Consider the following 21,535-nt stretch of genomic DNA (forward strand, 5'->3'; position numbering starts at 1 on the left):
TAAGCAAGCAAAAAGCACTACAGAGACAAAAACAAAAATACCTGGAAAAACTCAGCAGGTCTGACAGCATCTGCGGAGAGGAACAGTTAACGTTTCGAGTCCATATGACTCTTCAACAGAACTAAGGAAAAATAGAAAAGAGGTGCAATATAAGCTGGTTTGGGAGGGGTGGGGGTAGAGCTGGATAGAGGGCCAATGATAGGTGGAGCTTGCCAAAAGATGTCATAGACAAAAGGACAAAGGGGTGTTGACGGTGGTGATATTAGCTAAGAAAAGTGCTAATGGTGACTTTAAGGGTAGAAAGCAGGACGAGCAAGGTACAGATAGCCCTAGTGGGGGTGTAGGTGGGGGGGGGAAGGGATGGAAATAGGCTAAAAGGTGGGGATAAAACAATGGATGGAAATACATTTAAAAATAATGGAAATAGGTGGGAAAAGAAAAATATATATAAATTATTGGAAAAAGCGGGATCAGAAAGGGGGTGGGGATAGAGGAGAGAGTTCATGATCTAAAGTTGTTGAACTCAATATTCAGTCCGGAAGGCTGTAAAGTGCCTAGTCGGAAGATGAGGTGCTGTTCCTCCAGTTTGCGTTGAGCTTCACGACAGAGAGATGGATTATGAGAATATCATAGGAATTTAGAATGAAAATGTAAAAATCATTGCAGAAAATGTGGTTTTACAATGGGATTGAATGACGCCTGGGCAGCCTCTGGCCTCTAAACTAACTCAGGCTGAAGACTATCCTTCGTCTGTGCAAGGCTACAAGAAATCAACTAGTAATATTAAAACGTATTTGCTTCTCTAGGCCAATTTCTGTACACCAATGTTTTGATGTTCAATTAAAAAGATTTGATCTGGAACAGAAGCTCATGGAGTAAGGGATAAAAGTGAATAACAAATCTCCAAAGAAAGTTACCTTGCTAGAGTCAGGCCAATTCCATTGTCAGAGAACCTGTAAAAGCGCAAAAGAATGTGGTCACTTCCCTGAATGGCATACAACAAATTATTTCCAGTAATTAGCAGTGCATTGTATCCCTCAGTGCTGTATTGTCTTATATAATTAGCAGTGCATAACATTCAGCACTGCTGCATACCTAACATGCTAACTGTCACAAACACACATACCCAGAGTTGCGGAATATAATGTCTCCTCCTCTAGCCCAAGCTCCATGGTCATTATTTTTAAAGGAGACGAGACCGTCAATAATAGCAGGAACCCGTGGCTTTCTTGGGTCAGCGTTCTGATGTGGGCGGAACCTATGTCAGAGATACAAAACAGATGGTTGGTCCTGTCATGGCCATACAAGAAGTCCCGTCTTGGAAACAGATGCTCTTGTCATCAACAAAGGCAGGAACTCAGGCCCTAAGCACTTAATAAACATCAGAAGCCAAGACTCAGCAGGAACAGAAGGCTAGGTATGACAGCTTTAAGCACTGGTGAATCATTAATCATTCATTATCAGTCGGACATAAATCGGAAAAATATTTAGAGTCATAAATAAAGCAGAAAAGCAAATGCAGCATTAAGAAAAAAGTGCTGCTGGTCATAATGCTTCATCAAATTATTTAAGCGAACATTTAACATTAGTGCTGCACTTTTGCCAGAGTGAAACAGCCAGCGAAAATTGAGCAACTTTGAGGTGCACAATATTTTGCACTATTAAAAGGGAAGGTTGAATGGGAGGTGAAATAGTTTCCTATTGCTGCAAACTGCACACATTATAATGACAAGTCCAGTGGAAATAAATGCCCATATTCTGAAACAATAATGCAGTACTTTATACTTGCAAAATAAAATAATTACATGGATGAAACAACAACTTTCTAATTATTAATTAAACTATGAAAGTGCATGTGAAGCTATGATGGTCCATGTATCTGTTTTCCAGTGTAAATATAGCTCAATATCAATGCATTGAGAATATACTGGTGTGGTTTGACCAATATTTATTTATTGTTGTACATTTATAAAATGCAGGGGAGAATTAGAGTTACTCAGAAAATGATATGCTTTTTGCTTCAGTGTTAGCTCCCATTCAGGGCAACAGTCTCAACCCAGAATCAGACGGTTATGGGCTCATGTCCCACTTCAGCACATAGAATAATAGAGGACAGAAGGAGGCCATTCAGCTAATCAAGTCTGTTCTGGCTCTTTCAATGAGCAATCCAGTTAGTCCAACCAGCCCAACTACCCACCCCCGCTCTTTCTCCATGTCCCAGCAAATTTACCTCCTTCAGATGTTTATCCAATTTCCCTGTGAAGCCATTATTGAATCTGTTTCCACCAATCTGTTAGGCAATGCCTTGACTTGATGTGTAAAGGAGTCTCTTTCCACACATGACTTCCAGTTCTTTTGCCAATCACCTTAAATCTATGCTGTCTCATTATCAAACCTACAGCCATTGGAAACGGTTTCTCTTTATTTACTCTATCTAAATCCTTTATGATTTTGAACACCTCTATCAATCCCATTAGCCTTCTCTGCTCAAAGGACACTAACCCCAGCTTCTGCAGACTATCCATGTAACTGGAATCTCTCATCTCTCGAACCATGTTAATAAATGTCTTCTGTGTCAATGTATCAGTAATCACATTGCATGGCAATTATCTTGTTAAAGACAATTGCTAATTAAAACAGGTGACGGGCATTGGTTCTCCCATCTAAACAGCATAAATAGATACTACGGGAACACTTTGTGTGGAAGCTACTAGGAAGTTTGTAGTAAGAATAAAACAGCTTGAAGTAAAAAATTTAAACAACTTTGGATTCATTCTTTCACCAGAAGCACTTATTGTGAGTAACATGGTAGCAGAGGTTGAATGTTAAGCTTTGGTGATTAATTGCTGTACATGAAGCTTTTTGCCTCAATCCTCTGAAGGAAAAGAAGTGTACTGTGGCTGACAATTTAAGTTGTGGAATGGTGAAAGGATGGTGCAGAATCGCAAGCTTTGATTATCCAACAATCTTTTGTGACTCTGAACCTTATCAGCAATGGAAGGCTGAAGTTGAAATGTGGATCTGGGTTGCTTCTGTACCCCAAAAGAGGCAAGATATGGTTTTGGCATTATCATCACTGCAAAAAGTAAGATAAGGAGTGAGGTATTTTCAGAGTGGAAAGTAGATGATTTGGATCATGGAGAGGGATTGAACCTTCTGTTACAATTTTTGGATAAGTTTTACAAAAAGGATGAGTCACCTAAGCATATGAAGCTTGGATGATCTTTGATAGGTTTAGGAAATCAGATGATCAGTCCATGGAAAAATATATCATGGATTTTGATAAATGGTACAGCAGAGTACAGAGATTTGGACTCGAAATTCTGAAATCTGTATTGGTGTATGTTACTGGACTGTGCTTGCATTTCCCATGTTAATAGTCTTTTAGTACTAACAAGGGTTCAAATCTGAGCAAATGAATCTCTCCTAGATCAAATGGCTGCTGCCCTAAAAACATTTCTGGGGAAACAGTTGTTCCCAGCCACTTTCTTAGCACATATGAACAACTATGCCATGAAACGAAGGATGGAGGATTCTATGGTGGCCGAATTTTGAGGTTGACCAAATATTAGACAAAGATTCCAATACAAAGATGGGGGTTAATGACAAGAGGTCTGAAAATGGTTGTAACCCTAGCCAATTTGAGAGCCAGGTCAAAAAGCACATCTGGGATGTTGACTGTAGGCATTTAAACCCAAAAAATACATGGGGAATGGTTAATTGGTGTTTTTAGTGTGATTCCCAGTATCATTACGCAATTAACTGCTCACAGCGCAAGAATCACGTTTTTGCAGTGACCCAGGAGATGGATTCTTCTGAGGCTGAAAATGATGGTGACATCCATGATGGAATTGTGTTGGTCGCTGAAAGTTTGAGTCCGGTGAGGAGTATCTTGATGGTCAATTCTTTCAACTGTGCAGTTCTGGACAGTGGTTGCACTCGTGCGGTATGTGACATTGCCTGGCTTGACTGCTATCTGGAGTCTCTCGATGAGGCAGACCAGTGGAAGGTCAAGGAGTATGAAAGCCCTACCTGCTTCAGGTTTGGAGATGACAATACATTAACATCCTCCAAAAGGGTGGTCCTCCCTTGTAAGATAGGAGGGATCAGTCTGTTTATCAGTACTAATGTGGTTTCTAATGAGATACCACTATTGTTAAATTGATCTGCGATGAAAAAGGCTCAGATGACACTAGACGCGAAGAATGATAGAGCAGTCGTGTTTGGGGGAAAAAATGTAGATCTACGTTTTTCACAGTCAGGCCATTACTGCCTGCCACTAAGGAAGCCAAAGATTTCTTATCAAGAAGCTCATGATGTTTTGTTAACTGCTGGGATTAAGAATTTGGTGGACAAAAAGAAGGTTATTTGGAAGTTACATAGAAAGTTTACACATCCGGTGCTACAGAAACTGAAGACTCTACTTCGAGATGTGGGAGTGATTGATAAAGAATACAATGCCCTTATTGAGCACATCACTGCTCAGTGTTGAATTTGTCTTAAATATCGCAAGACACCGCTGCGTCCTGTTGTGAGCTGCCACTAGCCAGAGAGTTTAATGACGCAGTGGCAATGGACTTAAAAGTTTGGGACATGGATATTTACTACACTTCATAGATATGGCAACCAGGTTTAGCCTATCCACTGTAATACATAGTAAAGACAAAAGGAGCATTGTCAATAAGGTCATGGAGAAATGGGTAGGAACAGGGTAAGGAACACCAACAAAGTTGCTGACAGATAATGTTGGGGAATTCAACAATGAGGAATTTTGAGGCATGCAAAAATTTGAACATCGTAGTTATGCACACTGCAGCTGAAAGCCTGTTTAGTAACGGTCTTTGAGAAAGAAACCATGCAGTAATAAATGACATTACATAAAACATTGGCTGATCAACCAAATTGTAAATAGCACTCGCATAGGCAGTGCACGCAAAGAACTCTTTGCAAATGGTCGGGGGTACAGTGCATACCAGTTGGTATTTGTAACACCAAAGGCAACTTCAGATTTCTTATCAGATGCTCCCCCTGCTCTAGAAGGGACTAGCATTAGCTCCACTTTTTCTGCTCACCTGAACACTTTGCATGTGGGCACAAAGGCTTTCATTAAAGCTGAGGTTTTGGAGAAAATTCGGTGAGCCCTACAGCACCACATAAGACCATCAGGTATACAGTTTAGACAAGGAGGCATGGTATAATACGAAAGGGAAGGCCAGAAAGGTTATAATGATGAAATGGGAAAAAAAACATTTTTTTGCTTTATTATTGTGTGTGCGCAGATATACATGGTAAGGGAAATGTGGGATCTATAAATGTAAAAATACATGGGGTAGAATTTTCCTGTCGGCGATTTGGGGGCGGGGCCTGCTCACCGATGGGAAAATGACATGGGATGATGTTGGGAGGAACCCCCGACATCATCCCGGTCCATTTAAATATCGAGGAAGGCGGGCGGATGGACAGCGAAATCAGCTGTCTGCCTGCCGACCTGTCAATCGCCAATTAAGGCCATTGACAGGATAATTAAGCTTCTTAAATGTCCTGCCCGTCCAACCTTAAGGCTGGCAGGCAGGCCAGGAGCCCCAGGGGGCTTCTGATAATACGCGAAACCTCATCCACTGGCGGGATGAGGTTTCATGTCCGTTTTTAAAAACTTCAATAAAGTTTATGTGCTTCTTATTAACATGTCCCATCTCATGTGACATTGTCACATGAGGGGGACATGTTAATAATTTTAATATTTTTCTACTTTTAAAGATTCTTATACTGTCTGTAATCTCCCTGAAACAGCACTTAGTCTCAGGGAGATGTGCGCTCTTCCGCACACATTCACGAAAGAATGCACTTTGACAGATGGGGAATCCCTCCACCCTCCTGCACAGGAAGCGCATAGCACTTCTGGTCGGGCAGGCCGCTGGGTGGGCCTTAATTGGTCCACCCACTCAATGGCAGCAGGCCCCGTTTTGGCAGCAGAATTCGGCTGCCCGCCCGCTGCCAAGCTGGTGGGGCCCGCCCGCCCATCAAGGTAAAAATTCTGGCCATGGCTTCATTTCCTTCTGCTTGTTTTGAAAAAAAAGTTCTTTAATTTTTCAAAGCCTTAATTTAAAAGAAAGTAGGAGAATCTGTCATTGTTTCAATAATCACATCGCATGGCAATTACTGTGTTAAAGATAATTGCTAATTAAAACAGGTGATGGGCATTGGTTCTCCCATCTAAATAGTATAAATAGATACAGCTGAAACACACTCTGTGGATGTTATTAGGAAGTTTGCAGTGAGAATAAACCAGCTTGAAATATATTTTTTTTAAAAACAGCTTTGGATTCATTTCTTCCACCAGAAGCACTTATTGTGAGTGATATTCTGTAACCCTGCCAAAAGCCTTCATGTTCTTCCTAATATGTGGTGCTCAGAATTGGATACAATATTCCAGCTGGGCCCAAACTGGTGCTTTTATATAGGTTATAATTTTCTGGCTTTTGTACTGTCTGCCTCTGTTCCTAAAACCCAGGATCACGGACACTTTGTTAACTGATTTGTTAACCTGTCCTACCATCTTCAAAAATTTATGCACAAGCACCTTGGGTGTCTTTTTTTACACCCTTTTAAAATTATGTAATTTAGCTCGTATTGTCTCCTCATTCTTCTGACCAAATTGCATCACCTCACACTTTCCCACACTGAATTTCATCTGCCATGTGTCCACTTGTTCCCTCAGCCTGTCGTCCTCCTCTTGAAGTTTATCACCATCCTCCTCACTGTTTACTATACTTGCAAGTTTCCTGCCATCTGCAGATTTTGCAATTGTGCCCTGTATCTCCCAAATCCGAGTTATTAATGTGCATGATAAACAGCAGTGGTACTAGTACTGAACCTTGAAAACTCCTCACCCTTTTTTATTTGCTTTTTCATTTCTCCATACTACTTATGGAGTAAGTATTCTCTTGTGGCATCAAATTGATACCCCTTTTCTCTGCTTCACTCAACTCTTGAACTCTTTGTCATCCAGGGAGCTCTGGCTTTGTTTGCAATTGGCTCAACTAGAGAAAAAGATTGGGGAATTTAAAACATGAGCTCTACACAAAAACACTTGCGCTAGAGTTTCCCCAAATATTTTACACTGGTTCAAGATGCAACTCACCAAAATCATGCACTGCCCACTGGTTAACATTGCATGTTTCTGCTGGTTTGGGGAAGTATAACTTTTAAAAGTGGTTCATTATGATTTCTCTTCAAATCAGTTTTTTTTTTGTAATAAATCTAGCAGCTATATTGATAAAAGTGGACCAAGTTACCCCTCTTACATACATCAATTAATACTTCTTAATGGAAAGGAAAAGAGTGATTTCATTCTACTACACTGCCTGATTGTGCTAGTTTCAAGAGAATTTTACATTTGTGACATACAAATGAATTTTAGCAGAAACTTGGGCTAGCTGTAACTATCCAGTGTAACTTTGAATGCATTTTGAATGCAATTTTACAATTACACTTAAAACAGAATCTCTATCCCATAATCTAGGTTGTCACACACAGTGCAGTAATGGGAGAGTGCTGCACTGTTGAAGATCCTGTCTCTCTGACGGGAGGTCAAACAGAGGTTCAATCTGCCTGCTCAAGTGAACATAAGGAACTATTTTAAGATGTGCAGGCAAGTTTTCCCGGTGTCCTCATCAACATTTATTCCTCAACCAACACCACAAGAATAGGTTATCTGGTCCATTAATCTTATTGCTGTCTATCAGATCTGTGTGTGCAAATTGGCTGCTATGTTTGTTACATCACAACAGTGACTACACTTCAGAAGCACTCTATTGGCAGTGAAGCACTTTGGGACATCTACTGTTATGAAAGTCGCTGCAGAAATGGAACATCTTTATATTTCCTCAATGACAGAGTACTGAAAAAAACAGAGCAAATGCTAAATACAGAACCAAGCACCAAAAGCACATTACACTGAAACACATAACTTGACAAAATACTTCACAGAAAACAAACAGAGCAGTAGGATCGAACAATAGGATAAATTCACTGATCGATGGCCCAGAGACTGTTTGAAGGAAGCTTGTGCCAAAGAAATGCCTACACTACCATAGCCCAGATCATCATCAGAGTTGAAAATCCATGAATTTACTCTATGGAGGACACTTTGGAATAGCTTGCTCTTCCCAAATCCCTAACAAATGGGTCATGTGAGCAGGGTGAAGGCGTTATGTAGATTGGGGGAGTTAGCAAAAATGAGGCCTCAGGGGAATCGGTTTTTAGCAAAAACAAATAACACAATCCTCCATAAATCTTAACTGGGGGAAATGAACTATGAGTTCCTGCTCTCAGAAGGGAGAGACCAAGAATGAGCATCAAAGCCTATCAGTAATTACAAATTGCATAATTTCACTCAAATTATGCTTACGTGGAATCTGCTTGAGTCTAATTTGTAATACTTCAAGAAGGTGTTTAAGAATTAGATTTCTGACTAGGATAGGACCGAACAGGAAGCTTTAATATTCCGAACGGAATCATTTTCTAATTATCAAACAGAAGTGTCTTTATCCTAAATTTATGGGCACAATTTCCTGGGACCTGCTCACACACAATGAGGGTTGGCTAGCTCAGTTGGCGAGGTGGCCAGAGTGTGATTCATATTGACACCAATGGTGTGGGTTCAACGCCTATACTGGCTGTGGTAGTTCATGGAGGTCAGCCTCCTTATCTTACCCCCTGCTTTATGTGGACTGGTCCTTCAAACCGTGTATGTGTGTGTGTGTGTCTCTCTCTCTCTCTTTCTAACAGAGAGATGTCTAAGATCCCTTTGAACTGTGGCTGATTACCAAGCTCTCACTCATATAAACAGGAATTTCCCAGCACTTCAAGTGAAGTTACTGTGGCTGAGTAAATTCTGGGCCTTTAAGTTTCTGCGTATTAATATCCAAAATTTTTCAAACCTCCCACCCTATTTGAGAATCATAAATGATCTTGGACCATCTTTTAAGCAGGATAGATCAAACCTTCGAAACACCTACCATCTACTAAAAGTTTAGATTTTAGACATAGGGTGGGCATTAGAGATCAAAATCAATTAAAATGAAAAGGAATCATTTTATTTGAAAATGTGAGTGTACATATCTATCAAACATACATTAAATCTTTGAGTAGGTAATAATGTCATGGTCCATGAAATCAGAGGGCAAAACTACACCTGTTATTTGTATTTCTTGGAGAGTTGGTGAGAGGCAGGTACCTTCCCCTGGCTCAGTCTTCATAAGCAGCTTCTACCATTACTGGCTCCAACACCACCTTTTGGAACTAACCTTTGGACTATTGTCAGCTCAAGTTGGAGGCATAAAGGGCACTGGCAGATCATGCAGAAAATGTTAGTGAGGCACAGGCTGATCTACAGCCTTCTGTACTGGCGCACACACTGTCAAAACACTGCTGGCTTTGTCTGAAACAGCTCGAACCATTTTTCACCCCAAAGAAACAAAACACATCCCCGAAACACCAAGAACAAACAATTTTTTTTTTAAAGTTACTGCCAACAGGAATTAATATACAGTTGGTAGTACAGAACTTGAGTATTGCTGAAAAAAGAGACATGTCAAAGCTTTTTGTTTGTACTCATCAGGACATTTTGCAAGAATCCCATAGTATAAATTTGCTGTTTTCCACTTCTATGTGAAGAGAGTGTGGATTGGTTAGAAAGTGGACTCCAATTGGTAGAGGCATTGCCATGGAGAATGTACCAGTGATGGTGGCTGACAGTTAGCTGCCAAGCATTGTTTGAAATTTAAACCAGACAGCTTGACCCTAATTGGTCAAGACATTGCCCTGAGGAATGAGTCAGTGAATGGCTGTCTCTTAGTTTGTTTAACTGAAACAGGTGCAACAGGCATGTACACATTGTCCTAAAATAATAAGATTCCATTCTACCTTGAAAAATCGTGTTTGCAAAGAACCTCCCTGGGATCATCGGCATTGGACTGAGTTGTCTTCACTCCACTGCCAATAAAAAGTCCAGCCTGGGGAAAAGGAGAGCAGAAATCAGCCAGTGGAGAGGGATTGATCAAAAACCTTACAACAATACAACTCAATACTACAGCTTGGCTCTCAATGCATAAGAAAGACACAGAAACAGAGCACACAACTGCAACATCAGGTAGAATTAAGGATTTCAGATTAAAACTTCACCCTTTCATGGATTTGGTGTTTCATTGAAGCAGGCAAGAGACGCTATTGTGGGCTAATGAAACCCCTCGCTACATTGAAACTCCTGCACTCTCAAATCCACAGCTCTTCCTCACCAATTAGACCCACTGAAGTTCTTTTCACCTCATCATACCTTTTCACTGACTTAAACTGATTCCTTCATTCTCATTCCCTGCTTTGCAATTTCCCTGCCCTCTTCAAGATGTGAAAAACTGTCAGATTTTCATTTTACCTCCATTTTTCACATGGTCCGTGCAATAATTTTCCCTTCCTTTGTTCTAATTTGCTTTATAGTTTCCAACTTTGTCTTAAACGCTCATTCACAATTATAATTTTCCTGTTCCATGTGGTGGTGGGGTTTAAATCCAACTGTTAATTTCAGCAAAATCATAGATGCGATCAAAAGGTGGTGGAACATTGGTTGAAAGTGCCAATAGACTATTGCTTCATATTTAACGCAACACTGAGAACTCCCACCTCTCTGAAAACAGGCATCAGTGAGGAGTAAAGAAGGCAAATTCGTTGAGACCATTAATGAGGAACTTATGGAATTTTCCTTAGTTGCACAATTAAATCAAAAAGTATTTCATTTCAGGTCGAACTTGGCGTGAGGGAGCTTCATGAATGGGAAACACTAAAGCATCAGCCCAGCAGTGATGGAAGTGAATAGTACACAGGGGTTTTTAGCAGGGAGCATTGTACTGGTCATTGATGGGGGCACTGCAATCGCTAAGCCGGAGGAGGGGAAGAAAAGCACAAAGGGTTTAAGAGATGCACAACCTGCAACATGTAATACCAAAGGCGTTGACCTAATGCAGTATTAATATGCAAGCTGGAGAAAGTGAAAGAGAAGAGTCATGTTCATTAGGCTGTATTGGAAGTACACCCCACGTATCCCACTCAGACACATGGCGCTCAGTTATCTATAATCCACTACAAGTGGAAATTAAGGTCATCATTTCCCTGAGCTTCAACTTCAGGGAACATGTCAGGAATCAACCACTTCTTTCAGCTTTGAAGAACTGACTTTCTTTATCCACAATAAAAGAATGGCAAGTGCAAAAGAATTGTTTTTAACGTTAATAGCAGTGAGAAACTAACTGGATAGTTCTTTCAAAGTGCCAGCACAGGCTTGATGAGCCAAATGGCCTGGTTCTGCGCTGTAAGATTCTACTATATGTGGGGTACAAAGCTGCTTCATGGTGCCAGTGGGATAGCTACAGGAAATACAGAAAGCCCTTGCCCTATCTATGTGACAAGCACATCCACATTAGTCAAGGGTATCCTTGAGAAGGTGCAGCAACAAAAAAAAAAAATAATTGCTTAAATGAAAAACTCAGATAACTGAACAGGTTTTACTGCCAAGAGGTTGAGCATTTGTTATACAACTCCACTCTATTACAAATAAGCCAGTTATTGAGCATATGTATTTAGGAATAAAGAATTTTCGTGGTTGTACTTGGAACAGAAATTAAGCAATTGTTGTCCAGGCCTGCAGATCCACTCAATGGGATGTTTCTTATCTTATTCTTAGCTTGAATTTCAGAACATATTTCAGAGTGGAGGGATGTGTCTAGTGCCTGCATTTATACACCATGTAGTATAAGCCAAGAGCCATGTACAAACAGCAAAAATGCCTTGTTACTTGCTTTAAAAAAATCCAGGGAATCAGGGGTGTGGTGCTTCTGGAGTGCACCGGGAGAGGGGGGAAGGGGGTGCATGCAGACTGTTCCAAACACCAGGGCCCACGCTCAGTGTTTGCAACCAAGTTCTTGGCGGGTAATACAGGGCGAGACCTCGCTCATCAATGCCATTAAAAGTGAGTATTTTACAACAGGCGCATCCTGAAACATGGAGGCAGATCATAGGAAATGATTTCATTTCGAGAGAGAGAGAGAGAGAGGGAGGTGGGTGGGAGGGAGGCAGCACTGAACCTTATCAAGCACCAGGCAAAAAACTATCTGGGTGAAGTGGGGTTTCGAGCTTTATAAGTGTTGCTGAATTTGGAGAAGCCTGTTTGTGTAGAATTGTACCCCGCACAGCAGTCTCGTTGCTGCAGATGTGATATCCGCTGTTGTGTCTGCTTTCTGGGAGCTCTTGTTCTCGTTCTACATCCTGTGTTGATTTGTGTGTGAGAGTAGGGCTGGGGTGCGAGGTGACACCAGTCCTTTGGGTTCTGTAATCAGGAAAAGATGGTCCTTCTGTTGCTACAAACCAAATCTATTGGTGCCAACAGAGAGTGGGCAGATGGGATGGAGCAGAGACCTTGTTTTGGAACTGAAGGTTCCTGTTGATGAGAACTGTTCACTAAACCAATAGGCTGGCGAGGCTGCTCACCCCTGTAAGCATCACAGTGCAAAGCTAGCCTGTGGTATGTTCAAGGACAGCTTGTGACCAATTTCTCCCCTAAGTCAGTTGGTGAAATCTTGATTATTGCCACTTGACGACAACAACAGCTTGCATTTATATAACATTTATTTAGCACCTTTAATGTAGTAAAACACCCCAGGTGTAAGGAGGGAATTCCAGAACTTAGGCAGCTGAAGGCAAGGCCAACATTGATGGGGATAAGTGGGTGCGGGCACAGGAGAGGTCAGAGTTGGAGTAGTTCAGGGTTCTAGGAGGATTGTAGGGCTGGCGGAGGTTACAGGGATTGGGGTGAGGCCATAGAGGAATTTCAACACGGAGGATGAGAATTTTTAAATTGATATCGAGTTGCTGATTGTCAAATTGTCTGAATGTTTTGAGGAATCACAGAATCACAGAGCAGAAGAGGCCCTTCGGCCCATCGAGTCTGCACCGTCACGTGAGAAACACCTGACTTACCTACCTAATCCCATTTACCAGCACTTGGCCCATAGCCTTGAATGTTATGACGTGCCAAGTGCTCATCCAGGTACTTTTTAAAAGATGTGAGGCAACCCGCCTCCACCACCCTCCCAGGCAGTGCATTCCAGGCTGTCACCACCCTCTGGGTAAAAGTTTTTCCTCACATCCCCCCCTAAACCTCCTGCCCCTCACCTTGAACTTATGCCCCCTTGTGACTGACCCTTCAACTAAGGGGAACAGCTCCCTATTCACCCTGTCCATGCCCCTCATAATCTTGTACACCTCGATCAGGTCACCCCTCAGTCTTCTCTGCTCAAACGAAAACAACCCAAGTCTATCCAACCTCTCTTCATAACTTAAATGTTTCATCCCAGGCAACATCCTGGTGAATCTCCTCTGCACCCCCTCCAGTGCAATCACATCCTTCCTATAATGTGGTGACCAGAACTGCACACAGTATTCCAGCTGTGGCCTCACCAAGGTTCTATACAACTCCAACATGACCTCCCTACTTTTGTAATCTATGCCTCGATTGTTAAAGGCAAGTGTCCCATATGCCTTTTTCACCACCCCACTAACGTGGCCTCTGCCTTCAGAGATCTATGGACACACATGCCAAGGTCCCTTTGTTCCTCAGAACTTCCTAGTGCCATGCTGTTCATTGAATACTTCCTTGTAAAATTACTCCTTCCAAAGTGTATCACCTCACACTTTTCAGGGTTAAATTCCATCTGCCCATTTGACCGTCCCGCCTATATCTTCCTGCAGCCCAAGACACTCAACCTCACTGTTAACCACCCGGCCAATCTTTGTGTCATCCGCAAACTTACTAATCCTACCCTCCACATAGTCATCTATGTCGTTTATATAAATGACAACTAATAGGGGACCGAGCGCAGATCCCTGTGGTACGCCACTGGACACTGGCTTCCAGTCACTAAAGCATCCTTCTGTCATCACCCTCTGCCTCCTACAACTAAGCCAATTTTGAATCCACCTTATCAAATTACCCTGTATCGCATGTGCATTTGCCTCCTTTGACAAGGTCCCACATGGGAGACTTATAAAGGCTTTGCAGAAATCCATATAAACTACATCAACTGCACTACCCTCATCTACACACCTGGTCACCTCCTCAAAAAAGTCAATCAAATTGGTTAGGCATGACCTCCCTCTGACAAAGCCATGCTGACTATGCCTGATCAAACCTTGCCTCTCCAAGTGGAGATAGATACTCCTTCAAAAATTTCTCCAATAGTTTCCCTATCACTGACGTGAGACTCACTGGCCTGTAGTTCCCTGGCTTATCTCTACAACCCTGTTTAAATAGCGGAACCACATTAGTTGTTCTCCAGTCCTCTGGCACCTCCCCCGTGGCCAGAGAGGAATTAAAAATTTGGGTCAGAGCCCCTGCGATCTCCTCCCATGCCTCCCTCAGCAGTCTGGGACACAAATCATCCAGACCTGGAGATTTGTTCACTTTTAAGCCTTCCAACACCTCCAATACCTTGTCACTCCCTATATCAATTTGCTTAAGAACCTCGCAGTCTCTCTTCCCAAGTTCGATACCTTCATCCTCATTCTCTTGGGTGAAGATGGACGTGAAGTATTCATTCAACACTCTAGCAATGTCCTCTGGCTCCACCCATAGATTACCCCCTTGGTCCCTTATGGGCCCCCCTCTTTCCCTGGTTATCCTCTTCCCATTGATATACTTATAGAATATCTTGGGATTTTCCCTACTTTTGCCAGCCAGAGCTTTCTCATATCCCCTCTTTGCTCTCCTGATTGCTTTCTTAAGCTCCACTCTGCACTGTCTGTACTCCACTAATGTCTCTGCTGATTTGCTCCCCTTGTACCTGCTAAAAGTCTCTCTTTTCCTTCTCATCATATCCTGAATATCTCCGGTCATCCATGGTTCTCTGGGCTTGTTACTCCTTCCTATCACCCTGGAGGGAACATGTTGAGCCTGTACCCTCCCCATTTCCTTTCTGAACACCCCCCACTGTTCCTCTGTAGATTTCCCCACAAGTAACTGTTCCCAGTCTACCTTGGCCAAATCCTGCCTTATTTTACTAAAATCCACTCTCCCCTAATCCAAAACATTTTTTTGCAACTTGTCAATTTCTTTGTTCATAACAAACTTAAACTGTACCATGTTGTGGTCGCTATCGCTAAAATACTCCCCCACCACCACCTCAGCCACCTGTCCAGCTTCGTTCCCCAGAATTAGGTCCAGCAATGCACTATCTCTTGTTGGACCCTCTACATATTGACCTAAAAAATTCTCCTGTACACATTTCAAGAAATCCACTCCATCCCTTAACACTATGTCTATCCCAATTAATGTTGGGAAATTTGAAATCACCTAATATAATTACCCTATTGTTATTGTTTTTACACACTTCCGCAAACTGTGCACATATTTGCTCCTCAATTTCCCACTGACTATCTGGGGGTCTATAATAAACACCTAACAATGTGGCTGCCCCTTTTTTATTCCTAAACTCTACCCACAAAGCTTCATTTGATGCCACCTCCAGATATCATCTCTCCTTACTGCAGTAACTGACTCCTTAACTAATAATGCAACGCCTCCTCCTCTTTTACCCCCTCCCTTGTCTCACCTGAAGATTCTATATCCCGGAATGTTAAGCTGCCAATCCTGCCCTTCCCTCAACCATGTCTCAGTGATTGCTACTATATCACAATTCCACATGTCGATCCTCACCCTTAACTCATCTGTTTTACCTGTAATACTCCTGGCATTAAAGTAGAGACCATTCAGCCTTGCCTTACTCCCTTGAAGCTTATTGCAGCTGTACTCCCTCTGACTTGATTGTTTTACTGTATTATGATGTGTCCCTATTCTGCTAACATTCTGTGTCCCCTCCCCCTGCTGAATTAGTTTAAACTCCTCCCAACAGCACTAGCAAACCCGCCCACAAGGATGTTAGTCCCCATCTAGTTCAGATGTAGACCATCCCGCTTGTACAGGCCCCACCTTTCCCAGAAACGGTCCCAGTGATCCAGGAATCTAAAACCCTCCCTCCTGCACCAACTCTTAAGCCACGTATTCATCTGCGCTATTCTCCTATTTCTGAGCTCGCTAGCACGTGGCACTGGGAGTAATCCAGAGATTACAACCCGAGAGGTCTTGCTTTTTAGTCTACTGCCTAACTCCCTGAATTCTTGATGCAAGACCTCATCCCTCTTTCTACCTATGTCATTGGTACCAACATGTACCATGACCTCTGCCTTATCACCCTCCCCCCTTCAAATCGGCCTTCAATTCTGTTTTATGATATTACTGCTGGAAATCCTAGTCCCTTTTCAAAAAAAAATAATGAAGTAAGAAATCACTTAGCACAAAGAGCAAGTCAGCTCCCACGTGTAGTGTGTTGTAGGTGCATTCATGGAGTACAAGAGGTGTACAAGCTATGATCGGTTTGGATAAGGTAGACAAGGGAAAACAGTTCCCATTAGCATATAGTAGAACGACTAGGGGACACAGGTATAAGGTTTTGGGCAGGTGATACAGGGGGAATGTGAGGAAGAGCTTTTTATGCAACAGGTGGTAATGACCTGGAACTCGCTGCCCACGAGGATGGTGGAAGCAGAGACAATCAAATATATCAAATGGAAATTGGATGGGCACTCGAGGGAAGTAAACTTACAGGATGCGGGGATAGAGGGGGAAATGGGACTCACTGGATTACCAGCCAACATGGACTCAATGGGCTGAATGGCCTTCTTCTGTGCCATAAATGTTTCCATGACTCTATTTCCTTTGATCAATATTCTTAGTGAAATCGTAAATACACATGCTCAGAACTTTATTAGGAACATTAGCCAAAGAAAGTCTTCAAAAATATTTTTACAATGCTGTTACACTGAGCAATCTTGATGTATAGAAGGTATTTAAAGTAGTATGGACGGAGATGCAATGCAGTGTTACCGTACATACTTGTTACAAAACAGTTCATGTGTCTTATGCTTGCAGCTTTTATTTATTTTTTAAAGAAGCAACTTTAAGCAGCAGCAAGCAGCCAATTCAAATTCTAGCTTCACTTTCTTCAGAAGTTAAGTCCAGTCTCTAGTATTTTGTCTCCTGCTTGAATATCTGTCTGTGTCTGTCTCTGACACATGCTCTCTGACTCACTCCAAGACTTGCAACATCTGCAAATTTTGAAATTGTGCCCTGTACACCCAGGTCTAGGTTATTAATATAAATCAAGAAAAACAGAGGTCCCTCCACATACCATCCCCCAGTCAGAAGTAAGGAAAATTTTCTGTAATTCAGTTTTTAATAGGCTTGAATTAAATAATTAAACTGTTGCATAATGAAATTCTAGCTATGCTAAAGACTAATGATTCAAAATACCATATGGTTCGAAATAAAATGCCTGTTGGCACCAATATTTTTCACTTAAAGCATAGTTCTACTGACGTTTGGGGGCTCGAATGATGAATACTTAGGAAAACAATGCAATTGTAGATTTAGATATGATATGGCCAACACATTTTCTTAGAGCTCCTGCACCTCAAAATTTGGCACTACACCCCTGGAAAGAATATAGATAGGGTTGCCAACACTCCAGGATTGTCTGGAGTCTCCAGGAATTAAGATCAACCCTGGAGAAAAATCAAAGGGACATAAAAAAGATCTTTTTAAAATAAAACTTCTTTAAGTATTTCTCTTTAGCAGATATAAAGTATTGAAAATGGGGGAAAAACGGCTGTTTGACTGACAGTCAGGCATCATCCGATTGGGTAATGAGTATTTTTGCTTTCCAATTGGCGTCGGAAGGCCGTACCTTACAAGGATGAATGTGTTGGCCAACTAATGGCTGGAGAATGGGGTCATCTCATGTGATGAAACCTCCAAGAATATATTTAATCACAGTTGGCAACACTGAATATAGATAGTATTAAAAGTCATTATTTGCATATGTTTTTTTTTTGTAGCAGAATTTTTTACCCACCTTGAAATTGGAATGTACCCTGTTGTTATAAAATACTCCCAGCGGGGTAAATTCAGACTGACCCTCCGGGTATTGACCTGCAGATTGTCCAGTAGGAGCTCGGTGGAAGATAAACCAAATCCCCACATCCTAGTGGGGGGTGGAGAAAAATAATAAATCTTTAAAAATAGCCAGTGTGTGTTTGTTCAAAAATTAAATACTAACTGATCTAGCAAGATGTCACTCACAGGGGATCTAGACTCTGGAGCACGGTTGTAATATTTCATTACTAAACTGGCCTATCTATTTAATGGTATTGTTCAGTATCCTGTGGGGATGGTAGTTTAAATAGATTCTGAGGTTAATTACTGCTGATTGTAGGCTGGACTGGATAAGGACAGCAGCTTCCCTTCCCTCAAGGGCATTAGTTGGGTTTCTGCCAGTGTGACAGCTTTTAGGATGATTTTTCTGATGCCAGTCCACAATCACGTGAGTTTTGAAAATCAGTTTCACAGCTTGCCATGGCGAGACTCTTTCAAGACCTTGTTTATGCAGGATAAATGTTCTTCTTTTGCCATTTTAAGCTGGTAAGCCTTTTATCAGGATGCCTTTTGACTGTCTTGTACCATTCATTACCTTTTGTGGCTAGCCAATAGATATTTCAAGTCAGTGTCCTCTAAATACAACTATCACCAAGTCATGTCTGTCTGATGGTGTGATTTGAGAGCTGTTTTGATCCAACAAAATGTACGTTTATTTGGTGTTAAATTATTCCCCGCTCCTTCAAAATAAAACAAACATTCAGTAAAAACTTTAAGGGTAATTTTCACCACTGGGCTGGTTGAGTAGCTCATGTACACCTTTGACTTTCAGTTTTGGATTCCCATTGAAATTGATGACAGTATGGCAGGTTCTTTAATGGACTGAGGATCTGCTCTGCTCTGAAGAGACTATTCCCCATTTGAATTTACAGGCCCACAAGGGAGAATATATACTGAGACACTGAAACAGAAAACGGACCCTGTTGCTCACTGGCTTCAGAACCTGACTGTTTGTTTGGGCGAATACCAGGATGTGAAGAGCTTAAAGGAATGGTAGATACATTTTGGGGTTTCCAACTATTTAGCCCACCAGGATATTTGCTTTAAAAAATAAAGACTTTTATTTATGTAGTGCTTTTAATGACCACCAAACATCTCAAAGCATCTTACAGCCAATGAAGTACTTTTGAAGTAAAGTCTCTGTTGTACTGTCAGAAACATGAGCCAATTTGCACACAGCAAGCTCCCACAAGCAGCAATGCGATAATGAACTGAAATCTGCTTTGCGCGATGTTGATTGACAAATAAATATTGACTAGGACACTGGGAAGAACTCCGCACCTATCTTCAAAATAATGGCCTGGGACCTTTTTATATCCACCTAAGAGGGCAGACATCGCCTCTATTTAATGTCTCATCTGAAAGACAGCACCCCCGACAGTGCAGTATTCCCTCGAGGGGTCAGAGTGTCAGCTTAAGTTTCTGTGTTCAAATCATGGAGTGGGACTTGAACCCAGATCATTGTGACCGGTGAGAGTGCAACCAACTGAGCCATGGTTGAAATTTAAGATACAATATGGAGTTAGATTCCAGATACTGAGGTTTAATTCCCAAAGATTCAACACTTTATTTACTTGGAGAGAGAATAAAAATACTGGAGTTGCTCAACTAAAAAAAGGTTGGCAGCCTTAATGAGTTGTCACAAAATGTAATGAGCCAGTCATTAAAACCATGATAATGCTTGCACCTCAACGTCAGGCAGCTGTGGGTTCAATTTCTACTCCGGAGACTTGAGCACAAGATCTAAGCTGATGTTTCAGTGCACTGCTTAGTGAGTGCTGAATTGTCAGAGGTGCCCTCTTTCAGAAAGGGTATTAAACTGAGGCCCTGTTTGTCCTTTCAGGTTAACGTCAAAGGTTGCATGGCACTAGTCAATGCACAGGAGAGTCCTTCTTGGTGTCTTAGCCAACATTTATCCCTCAACCAACATGAATAAAACAGATGGTCTCATTATTTATTTTGTGACTATTTTTGGAGCTTGCTGTGTGCAAATTGGCTGTTATGTTTCCTAAATTACATTGACTTCACTTCAAAAGTGAAGGTTGTGGGGGGTGGGTGTTGGTTGGACAAGATAGTGGCATAGTCATAATGTCACTGGACTAGTAATCCAGAGGCCCTAGTCTAAAGTCCTGTATACATGGGTTCAAATCCCCCATCTCGGCAGCTGGTGGAATTTCAATTCAATTAAGAAAAAAGGAATTAAAAGTTAGTCTCAGTGCTGGTAACCATGAAACCATAATTGATTGCTGTAAAAACCCATCTGGTTCACTAATATGCTTTTAGGGAAGGAAATCTGCCGCCCTTACCTGGTCTGGCCTACATGTGAGTCCAGACCCACAGCAATGTGGTTGACTCTGAACTGCCCTCTGAGATGGTCCAGCGAGCCCTTCAGTTCAAGGGGAATTAGGGATTGACAACAAATGCTGGCCTTGCCAGTGACACCCGCATCCCAAAGAATAAATTTTTTAAAGTGCTTCATTGGCTGTAAAGCATTTTGGGACGGTTTAAGGCTGTGAACAACTTTATACGATTGCTAGTTCTTCCTTTTTATTTTTAGTAAGCATTACAAAGGGCATTGAAAGAGCTCATTTCACACATACTCAACACTGCTCAGTCATCTGATTGAAATCCACTCCTGGGAGGATGTAGCATGTTTGATTGCCAGCTTAACTGGCCAAATCTCGGGACACAGAGCGCAGGGTGAATCAAGAGATCAAGGGTAAAACCTTGGCCTTCCTGCCCAGCTAAGGAACAAAAAAAAAATCATGCAGTACAATTGAGTCTAGTTTGAGCTGGCAAGGGAATCACACTTAGAAAGTAGATGCTCTTAAATTTGGAGCTGGCAAGCTTGAGAATATAAAAGCAAAGAACTGCAGATGCTGGAAATCCAAAACAAAAACAGAAACAGAAATATCTGGAAAAACTCAACAGGTTTGGCAGCATCAGCGGAGAAGTGCACAGTTGACGTTTCGAGTCCTCATGACCCTTCAACAGAACTAAGTAAAAATAGGAAAGGGGTGAAATATAAGCTGGTTTAAGCAGGGGGTGGGAGGGTTGTTGGGACAAGAAGCCAGTAATATGTGGTGATAACCAAAAGATGTCACAGACAAAAGGACAAAGAGGTGTTGAAGGTGGTGATATTATCTAAAGGAATGTGCTAATTAAGAGTAGAAAGCAGGACAGACAAGGTACAGATAGCTATGCCTGTCTCTTTATGGGGTATGTGAAACATTCTTTGTTCCAGTCCTACTCCAGACCCCTCCCACAACTCTTTCTCCGGTACATCGATGATTACTTCGGAGGGGGCCGGAGTAGGACTGGAACAAGGAATGTTCCACATACCCCATAAAGAGACAGGCATAGCTATCTGTACCTTCTGTCCTGCTTTCTACTCTTAATTAGCACATTCCTTTAGATAATATCACCACCTTCAACACC

General features: G+C 41.8%; 2 protein-coding genes across 6 annotated transcripts in view; both read right to left on the bottom strand.

Annotated features, from left to right (window-relative positions):
* Positions 1 to 21,535, bottom strand: part of cemip (cell migration inducing hyaluronidase 1) — a 246,588-nt gene that overhangs the window by 196,172 nt on the left and 28,881 nt on the right. The gene's annotated exons all lie outside the window — the stretch shown is intronic.
* Positions 1 to 21,535, bottom strand: part of LOC144668432 (cell surface hyaluronidase CEMIP2-like) — a 165,473-nt gene that overhangs the window by 71,959 nt on the left and 71,979 nt on the right. For all 4 annotated transcript variants that reach the window (XR_013573498.1, XM_078530477.1, XM_078530476.1 and 1 more), the window contains 4 exons: positions 18,018 to 18,146; positions 9,928 to 10,016; positions 1,127 to 1,258; positions 918 to 953 (listed from right to left, as the gene is read on the bottom strand). Coding sequence is in view for 3 of the 4 variants with exons in the window: in XM_078530477.1 (XP_078386603.1) it covers positions 918 to 953; positions 1,127 to 1,258; positions 9,928 to 10,016; positions 18,018 to 18,146 (386 nt within the window). In the remaining variant the exon portion in view is untranslated. The remainder of the gene's footprint in view (positions 1 to 917; positions 954 to 1,126; positions 1,259 to 9,927; positions 10,017 to 18,017; positions 18,147 to 21,535) is intronic.

Source organism: Cetorhinus maximus, chromosome 26 (genome assembly GCF_964194155.1).
Source record: "Cetorhinus maximus chromosome 26, sCetMax3.hap1.1, whole genome shotgun sequence".
NCBI classification, from domain to species: domain Eukaryota; kingdom Metazoa; phylum Chordata; class Chondrichthyes; order Lamniformes; family Cetorhinidae; genus Cetorhinus; species Cetorhinus maximus.